General features: G+C 33.7%; 2 protein-coding genes across 2 annotated transcripts; both read right to left on the reverse strand.

The window, feature by feature from the left end:
* Positions 1,786–5,691, reverse strand: LOC109349890 (mediator of RNA polymerase II transcription subunit 37f). Its single transcript, XM_019590933.1, has 8 exons — positions 5,513–5,691; positions 4,403–4,670; positions 4,109–4,323; positions 3,764–4,006; positions 3,172–3,651; positions 2,905–3,059; positions 2,701–2,783; positions 1,786–2,591 (listed from the first exon to the last, which is right to left on the reverse strand). The coding sequence occupies exons 1-8, from the start codon at positions 5,565–5,567 to the stop codon at positions 2,084–2,086; spliced, it is 2,007 nt and encodes a 668-aa protein (XP_019446478.1). The 5' UTR covers positions 5,568–5,691; the 3' UTR covers positions 1,786–2,083.
* Positions 6,581–8,925, reverse strand: LOC109350464 (mediator of RNA polymerase II transcription subunit 37f-like). Its single transcript, XM_019591698.1, has 6 exons — positions 8,738–8,925; positions 7,628–7,895; positions 7,334–7,548; positions 6,988–7,230; positions 6,821–6,875; positions 6,581–6,638 (listed from the first exon to the last, which is right to left on the reverse strand). Exons 1-6 carry the CDS (start codon positions 8,790–8,792, stop codon positions 6,581–6,583), a joined length of 894 nt encoding a protein of 297 aa, XP_019447243.1. The 5' UTR covers positions 8,793–8,925.

Raw genomic sequence — 10,601 nt, forward strand, 5'->3', positions numbered from 1 at the left:
AATCTTTTAAACAAAAAAAATGTAATAAATGCAATTTAGTTAAACAAAACATCGTATATTATGGAGACAAGTCCAAATAATATATGAATTAATACATATTTATCATTTTTGGTTCATTACGATATAGTATAAGAGCGATTTAAACAAGATCTCTTTGGAATTGTTAATGTATTCTGTAACCAAAAATAATAAAAATACATTGATTTGTATATTATTTGGATTTGTCTCCACAATATATCATGTTTTGTTTAACTTAATTACATTTATCATATTTTTTGTTTAAGTGATTACATTTATTTCTCATGCAGGGATGGTCAGAGTATTGAAAGTATAAAAATTAGGGGTTTTATGTAAGTGTAAAAAGTAAAAGGTGATTTATGTAATTTTACTAATAACTTATTATATTGTTTTTTTTTAATATATTTACAAGGACAAATCCTCTTTCCTAAACTATTAATGCAAACAGTTGCCTAATGGAGAGTAGCACATGGATAATTAATGATGGATAGATATAGTCTCTCGTCCTCATTATTTGTGATATCATTGTATCCATTTATTTTCACTATCATATAAAATTTACGTAGTGATCCCCCTAATAGGCACATCCAATAAAATGCTTTAATGTCATTAAAATAATTGTTATAAGGATTTGTTATTTATTCTAAACATTTTTAATGAAGTGGGAATATCTGATTGGGTGTGCCTCATTGGCATATATGCACATGTAATTTTCATTTGTAAGTGGATAAGTCTATGAAATTGTTCAATTATAAGATATAATAAAACATACATAGGAATTGTGCTTAATAGGCAAATCTAATCAAATATTTCCATATCATTCAAAGTAAGTATTTGTTATTTTTTATAAATGTTATTTTAATGATGTAAAAGTACTCGATAGGCAATTTATTTATGAATTTGTCCACTTGTAAGATATAATAAATTTTAAATAGGCATGATGTTTAATAGGCAGGATCTATTATCTTTTTAAAATGTTACTGTGATGAACTGGAAGTAACTCATTTGTACTCATAGGCACGGATTCTTATTTATAAGTTTATTAAATCTGTAGAATAAAACTTATATAGGCATTGAGGCACATCCAATCAAATGGTTCCATGTCATTAAAATAATTGTTATAAAGTTTTTGTTATCTATCAAATGTTATTTTAATGATGATGAAGTACTTGACAGGTTGTACCAATTAGGTGCATGCATATACAAGTGATTCTCATTTGCAAGATAATAGGTTTATGATTTTATAAACTTATAAGATAGAGTAAAACTTATGTAAGCAATGTACCTAATAAGTATGTCCAATCAAAATTTTCATCATCGTTAAAAATTTAAAATAATCATTACAAAGATTTTGTCATCTTTTTCAAATGTTATTTTAAAGGAGAAAAACTTGGTTGAAAATAACCATAACACATCATATTTGTATTTAGAGACATTTAATTATAGTTTTGATAAATCATAGAAATTATAGGTCTGACTCTATTAACTCAGATTTTTCCTCTCTTTCTCTCTCCTGATCTTATATTTAAGGATTTGAAGGAATGAGACTATGATTTATCAAATTATGATTGGGTTTCTCTAAATATAATGTGTTGAGTTATCTCCAACCAAAATTTTCTCATTTTAAAGAAAGCAATGTGCCTATAACAAATGATTCCACGTAACAGAGAAAGTCAAAACTTCTTGTTAAGACAAATTTCATGTTTGGGTAAAAGGCATAGTAATGTGTTTCTTTGTTTGATACTGTTTAGTTTTCAGCTAAATCATATGTAACATCTTGTTAATCCACTACTACCAATGAAAATGTTGCGAAGCCATAATTAAATCCAATTAATACAAACATAAGAGAAGAAAAGTAAACCCAGGTTGTGATGCAGCTGAAAATGTCTTCTTGTAAAACTAGCGAAAAGGTACAAGTAAATATTGCAAGTATCTTCGCCACCAAAAAAAAGCAAATGCAGGGGAAATTCTTCTAAATTCCCACCTATCAGACAAAATTAACATCCTCCACCTAACCTATTGCTTCTGAGTTTTGCATCATCATTCAAATCCGAGCAAAACATCTCTAGAGCTCATCGTGTGAATCATCGTCGTCCTCGGCCGATGCATCAGCACCACCACCGGGAGCACCACCTGATCTCTGATATACAGCTGTGACAATTGGGTTACAAACAGCTTCAACCTCTTTGAGCTTCTCTTCAAATTCTTCTTTCTCCACACTCTGGTTGTCATCCAACCATTCCAATGCTTCTTTTACTGCAGTCTCAATTTTCTCCTTCTCATCTGACTCCAGCTTATCGGCGAGCTTGTCTTTGTCACCGATTTGGTTTTTCATGTTGTATATGTAAGTTTCAAGAGCATTACGTGCATCAATCCTCTCCTTGACCTTTTTGTCTTCCTCGGCGAACTCTTCTGCTTCGCGAACCATGCGCTCGATTTCTTCCTGGCTCAGGCGTCCCTTTTCGTTTGTGATGGTAATCTTTTCAGCTTTACCAGTGCCCTTGTCTTCTGCCTTCACGTTTAGAATTCCATTTGCATCAACTTCGAAGGTCACTTCAATTTGAGGGGTACCTCTGTTCAATTATCAAACAAAATAACAATGAATACCACACCAATACCAATAAATGATAAACATCAACAGCGAAATATTTAGAAATGACCCCATTGAACCAAGAAACAAACCTTGGAGCCGGTGGAATTCCAGACAGATCAAATTTCCCAAGAAGCCTGCAATCCTTTGTGAGACTCCTCTCACCTTCGAACACCTAATAATCAAAACAGTATCCGAAATGAGGTTAAACCTTTAAAGTCCATTGAGTCGAGCATTATAAATTTAAAAAATCCAAACATCATGCACTAGAGTGCTGTGAAATTACAGAACAATACCTGAATGGAGACAGTGGTTTGCTGATCCTGGTAGGTGGTAAAAACTTGAGATTTCTTGGTGGGGATAACAGTATTTCTTGGAATCAACTTTGTCATCACCCCACCAACAGTTTCAATTCCAAGGGTAAGTGGAGCCACATCCAGAAGAAGGATATCTAGATCAAGTGTGAACAAAGGATAAGTTGTTAAGCATGGAAATTCACTTGCATCATTAAATCTTGTTACTTGTGGCAAGTAATTAAAAGGTTGAAGCATAGAGTATATTACCTTTGGTTTCATCACCACCCTCTCCACTCAAAATTCCTCCTTGCACTGCAGCACCATAAGCAACTGCCTCATCAGGGTTCACACCCTTGTTTGGTTCCTTTCCTTCAAAGTAATCCTTCAAGAGCTGTTGTACCTTTGGAATCCTAGTACTACCACCAACAAGAACAATCTCGTCAATCTGACTCTTCTGTAATCCAGCATCGTCCATTGCCTTCTTCACTGGCCCCATTGTCTTCCTGAACAAGTCATTGTTCAACTCCTCAAACCGAGCTCGGGTGAGTGGCTCAGAGAAATCAACACCATCGAAAAGCGATTCAATTTCCACACGGACTTGGTGCTGGCTACTGAGAGCTCTCTTTGCACGCTCACTTTCTCTCCTCAGCTTGCCAAGAGCTCTGTTGTCCTTGCTAATATCCTTTCCATGCTTTTTCTTGATCAATTTAATGAAGTAATCCATTATTCTATGATCAAAGTCTTCACCTGGAAAAGGATGGAAAAATAGCGGGCATTAACAGCCGAAGGAAAAGTTCATGGAAATATAGTTCTTCAATGTAGGTTCATGTTATTATGACTTAAATAAGAAAGCACTCACCTCCGAGATGAGTATCTCCATTTGTAGAAAGCACCTCAAAAACACCATTATCAATTGTCAAGATACTGACATCAAATGTTCCACCCCCAAGATCAAAGACAAGAATGTTCTTCTCGCCACCTTTCTTGTCCAATCCATAAGCAATAGCAGCGGCTGTGGGTTCATTAATAATTCTAGCAACATTAAGACCGGCAATCACACCAGCATCCTTGGTGGCCTGCCTCTGAGCATCATTGAAGTAAGCTGCACATTTCAAAGAAAAACGGGACGAATTAGAATAAAGACAAAAGCAGCATGAAAACATTAAACATAGAAGCAAAATTAGTTACAACTTCCTCCACTTACCAGGGACAGTGACTACAGCATCATTGATTTTCTTCCCGAGGAATGCTTCGGCAGTTTCCTTCATCTTGGTTAGAATCACGGCACTGATTTCCTCGGGGCTGAATACCTTGGTCTCACCATCCTTAATTTTGACTTGGATGTAAGGTTTTCCATCCTTGTTCACAATCTTGTAAGGAACAAGCTTCATGTCCTTTTGAACTTCCTTATCTTCGAACCTACAAAAGGATACGCCTAAGTCAACTTTATTATCATCAAATCAAATCATCATAAGCCAATGAGTCGAGGATGCCTTACTTTCTTCCGATAAGTCTCTTGACATCAAAGATGGTCCTTTCAGGGTTGACAGCGGCCTGATTCTTGGCAGCCTCCCCGATCAGTCTCTCACCATCGGTGAACCCAACCCACGACGGGGTGATACGGTTACCTTGATCATTGGCTATGATTTCCACATGGCCATTCTTGTAAACACCAACACATGAATAGGTTGTTCCAAGATCTATCCCAATTACAGTTCCCAATTTTGTAGCTTCCTCCTTCGCAATGGAAATTGCAAATAGACATCCTGTGATAAAACCTCTAAAGGTTAATTACAATATTAAAACTCACCCTAGTAAAATTGATTTCAAATGAATTGTGTAATTGCTTTACATCAACACATTATTCTAAAATATATATATTTTTAAAATGAACCAATTACTCCAAATTAGGCAAATGCTAGCCGAAAACACATTCAAATCACAAATATGAAAAAACAAATACCTCGAAAACGCATGCAATGACAGCAAAATCTTAAGCAAATTATACAGAACCCAAGCAAACTTACCTCAAGCTCCTTTTCAGTGACCAATATACTACTTAGTAATCAATCCCTCAGCTTACTGATAATAAACGTCCATTAATAAATATCTAGCCACAACGGTAAGATTGTTTGTCTTTTGACCCGAAAGTCGTGGATTCAATTATGGAAACAGTTTAATATCTGTTTAAACAATGCCAATGGTTGCATACATCTATCCTCCATTTATCTTGGAAAGTAAGTAGGAGGCTCGTGTACTGGGCCACACTTTCCTTTTATCTCGGAAATAACTAATCCATATTAATTAATTTCATAGATACATAATATATGACTATAATACCAATTCCCTAGCACATGTTGAGATCCTGAAATAACAACTTTGCAATATAAAAATACAAAAAATAAATAAATGAATAAAAACGCCACTGGAGTGTTGAACTATTTTAACAATCCTAAACAAGTTCATCTAAGATCTCACCAGATCTATAATCATTCAACACAACCAATCACATCAGATCCAAACAATCAAAAAAATCAAGTTAAAATCAAACAAAATCTCTGCATTGAGCAAAAAATGATTAGATCCAATAATGGCAATAGAAAATTACCGAATGAAATGATTGCTAGAACAATCAAAGATCCTCGTGCCCACGAATGAGCCATGATTCTCTAACTTTTCTTCTTCTTCTTCTACGTAGTAGTGTTTACGATTACGATTTGAATGATAAAGTTAGAAGGTGAAATTGTGATTCAGTTTTGTTCTATGGTGCGTTAAGCTTAGACGTTTTTATAGTGTTATTGGCTTACACCGATTCTCACGAAACTCGGTCTTTCGAGTTGAAGCATTACGCTCGAACATGTCATTTATGATGACGTGGACCAATCATAGTTCTACGGTTTGTTGTTCTGGCCAATCATGTGAGTCCTGCTGTTGGGGTGATCTCGGCCGTCCATCTTATATGCCTATCTCAACGTGCAAACTTTTTTTGTATACTCTATTTATGCTTTTTATTTATTGTTTATGGTTTTTTGGTAATTCAAAATTAGAAATATTTTTTACCCAAATGTTCCTCCTCTTTTTATAATGGCTTAGAGGACACTTTTCTGTGTTTCAACTTTCGACCCAAGCAATTACATTTTATATTTCTCAAATCTATCAATTATATTGATTTCTAAAGACTCAAAATATAAAAATCTTATATTATCTACACTATATATTATATTATTAGTTGTATAACCAAAAGTTGTACCATCGGGTCTAGGAAAATGTTGAAAATTGATACTCACCCCTATTTAAATGAAGTTATAGATATATTTGCGTTATAAATGTAAATTGTAAGGATAATATAAAATAATTTATTACATTGCCTTTAAGCACTAATTATAAAATTTTAAAGAATATGAAAAGGAAGTCATTTAATGAAATAGGATACTAATGCCTACACATTATCCTTTATAAAAATGCATTGAATTTTATACTCTGTCTGCCCTAAATACTAGTATAGCAAGACAAACTTGTGGGTTGTCCAATATAATTTCATACATAAATGAATAATAATAAAATTCCATAAGTATAAAATTATATAAAGACAGAAAGTTGTATCATAACTAAGGGTAGAAACATGTCAGACCGTCTATCAGTGGCCTATTACCTTACCTATAATAAGTTAGTCAGGTTAGGCTTTTTCACGAACAGGCCAGACTTTTTTCACGAACAAGTCAGACTCAGACTTTCTAAAAAGCTTACTTAGTTTAACAGATCAGACTTTAGGCCACCTAAAAGGTCTGTTAATCCTAACAGATCAGCCTATTTAGTTATATTAGATAAGAATGTTGAAATTATACTATTTTAATATAAGTAATATTATTATATATGTAATACTAGTATAAAAATATAATTAATATCCTTTCCATGCTTTTTCTTGATCAATTTAATGAAGTAATCCATTATTCTATGATCAAAGTCTTCACCTGGAAAAGGATGGAAAAATAGCGGGCATTAACAGCCGAAGGAAAAGTTCATGGAAATATAGTTCTTCAATGTAGGTTCATGTTATTATGACTTAAATAAGAAAGCACTCACCTCCGAGATGAGTATCTCCATTTGTAGAAAGCACCTCAAAAACACCATTATCAATTGTCAAGATACTGACATCAAATGTTCCACCCCCAAGATCAAAGACAAGAATGTTCTTCTCGCCACCTTTCTTGTCCAATCCATAAGCAATAGCAGCGGCTGTGGGTTCATTAATAATTCTAGCAACATTAAGACCGGCAATCACACCAGCATCCTTGGTGGCCTGCCTCTGAGCGTCATTGAAATAAGCTGCACATTTCAAAGAAAAGCAAGAGGATTAGAATGAATACAAAAGCGCGGCAAGAAAACATTAAACATGGAACTACCATTAATTGCAATTTGCTCCACTTACCAGGGACAGTGACCACAGCATCATTAATTTTCTTCCCGAGGAATGCTTCAGCAGTTTCCTTCATCTTGACCAGAATCATGGCACTGATTTCCTCAGGGCTGAAGACCTTGGTCTCACCGTCCTTAATTTTCACCTGGATGTAAGGTTTTCCATCCTTGTTCACAATCTTGTAAGGAACAAGCTTCATGTCCTTTTGAACTTCCTTATCTTCGAACCTACAAAAGGATACGCCTAAGTCAACTTTATTATCATCAAATCAAATCATCATAAGCCAATGAGTCGAGGATGCCTTACTTTCTTCCGATAAGTCTCTTGACATCAAAGATGGTCCTTTCAGGGTTGACAGCGGCCTGATTCTTGGCAGCCTCCCCGATCAGTCTCTCACCATCGGTGAACCCAACCCACGACGGGGTGATACGGTTACCTTGATCATTGGCTATGATTTCCACATGGCCATTCTTGTAAACACCAACACATGAATAGGTTGTTCCAAGATCTATCCCAATTACAGTTCCCAATTTTGTAGCTTCCTCCTTCGCAATGGAAATTGCAAATAGACATCCTGTGATAAAACCTCTAAAGGTTAATTACAATATTAAAACTCACCCTAGTAAAATTGATTTCAAATGAATTGTGTAATTGCTTTACATCAACACATTATTCTAAAATATATATATTTTTAAAATGAACCAATTACTCCAAATTAGGCAAATGCTAGCCGAAAACACATTCAAATCACAAATATGAAAAAACAAATACCTCGAAAACGCATGCAATGACAGCAAAATCTTAAGCAAATTATACAGAACCCAAGCAAACTTACCTCAAGCTCCTTTTCAGTGACCAATATACTACTTAGTAATCAATCCCTCAGCTTACTGATAATAAACGTCCATTAATAAATATCTAGCCACAACGGTAAGATTGTTTGTCTTTTGACCCGAAAGTCGTGGATTCAATTATGGAAACAGTTTAATATCTGTTTAAACAATGCCAATGGTTGCATACATCTATCCTCCATTTATCTTGGAAAGTAAGTAGGAGGCTCGTGTACTGGGCCACACTTTCCTTTTATCTCGGAAATAACTAATCCATATTAATTAATTTCATAGATACATAATATATGACTATAATACCAATTCCCTAGCACATGTTGAGATCCTGAAATAACAACTTTGCAATATAAAAATACAAAAAATAAATAAATGAATAAAAACGCCACTGGAGTGTTGAACTATTTTAACAATCCTAAACAAGTTCATCTAAGATCTCACCAGATCTATAATCATTCAACACAACCAATCACATCAGATCCAAACAATCAAAAAAATCAAGTTAAAATCAAACAAAATCTCTGCATTGAGCAAAAAATGATTAGATCCAATAATGGCAATAGAAAATTACCGAATGAAATGATTGCTAGAACAATCAAAGATCCTCGTGCCCACGAATGAGCCATGATTCTCTAACTTTTCTTCTTCTTCTTCTACGTAGTAGTGTTTACGATTACGATTTGAATGATAAAGTTAGAAGGTGAAATTGTGATTCAGTTTTGTTCTATGGTGCGTTAAGCTTAGACGTTTTTATAGTGTTATTGGCTTACACCGATTCTCACGAAACTCGGTCTTTCGAGTTGAAGCATTACGCTCGAACATGTCATTTATGATGACGTGGACCAATCATAGTTCTACGGTTTGTTGTTCTGGCCAATCATGTGAGTCCTGCTGTTGGGGTGATCTCGGCCGTCCATCTTATATGCCTATCTCAACGTGCAAACTTTTTTTGTATACTCTATTTATGCTTTTTATTTATTGTTTATGGTTTTTTGGTAATTCAAAATTAGAAATATTTTTTACCCAAATGTTCCTCCTCTTTTTATAATGGCTTAGAGGACACTTTTCTGTGTTTCAACTTTCGACCCAAGCAATTACATTTTATATTTCTCAAATCTATCAATTATATTGATTTCTAAAGACTCAAAATATAAAAATCTTATATTATCTACACTATATATTATATTATTAGTTGTATAACCAAAAGTTGTACCATCGGGTCTAGGAAAATGTTGAAAATTGATACTCACCCCTATTTAAATGAAGTTATAGATATATTTGCGTTATAAATGTAAATTGTAAGGATAATATAAAATAATTTATTACATTGCCTTTAAGCACTAATTATAAAATTTTAAAGAATATGAAAAGGAAGTCATTTAATGAAATAGGATACTAATGCCTACACATTATCCTTTATAAAAATGCATTGAATTTTATACTCTGTCTGCCCTAAATACTAGTATAGCAAGACAAACTTGTGGGTTGTCCAATATAATTTCATACATAAATGAATAATAATAAAATTCCATAAGTATAAAATTATATAAAGACAGAAAGTTGTATCATAACTAAGGGTAGAAACATGTCAGACCGTCTATCAGTGGCCTATTACCTTACCTATAATAAGTTAGTCAGGTTAGGCTTTTTCACGAACAGGCCAGACTTTTTTCACGAACAAGTCAGACTCAGACTTTCTAAAAAGCTTACTTAGTTTAACAGATCAGACTTTAGGCCACCTAAAAGGTCTGTTAATCCTAACAGATCAGCCTATTTAGTTATATTAGATAAGAATGTTGAAATTATACTATTTTAATATAAGTAATATTATTATATATGTAATACTAGTATAAAAATATAATTTAATTATTAGAATTAGATGTGTCTAAATAAAAAATAAGTTTATAAGCCCATTAAAATGTAGATATGATAGCTTATTTCATGAACATATAGTATAATAGGCATTTAAACAGACTAACAGGTCAACCCAAACTTTTAAACAGACCAAATCTAGGCTTCGAATTTTTTAACTGACTAACAGGTCAGACATAGATTCCTATATGCTATATAGGTTGAGTTTATTTTAGACAAAGTCTAATCTGACCTAACATGTTTCCATCCTTAATCACAACTCAAAAAATTCATCCCCTCATTGTTGTTAGATCTACCCTCAAAGTTGTACAGTGTAGATCGAATCAACGGAATACTCAAGACTAGATGTGAACAGTAATCTAGTTTTGGCTAGGGTCCATAATTAAATTCATAATTAAAACTAAGTCAAACTTGATTTGAAATGGAGACCAAAATAACTCATTATGAAAAACCAATTTTAACTGAAATTTTTATAACTATAACAACAATTATTATGACGAGTTCTAGCTTGGTAGCATGGTGTATTATGATGTCCAATTGCTTATTTTTTTATAGCACAATGT

This window comes from Lupinus angustifolius, chromosome LG06 (genome assembly GCF_001865875.1).
Source record: "Lupinus angustifolius cultivar Tanjil chromosome LG06, LupAngTanjil_v1.0, whole genome shotgun sequence".
Classification (NCBI taxonomy): Eukaryota; Viridiplantae; Streptophyta; class Magnoliopsida; order Fabales; family Fabaceae; genus Lupinus; species Lupinus angustifolius.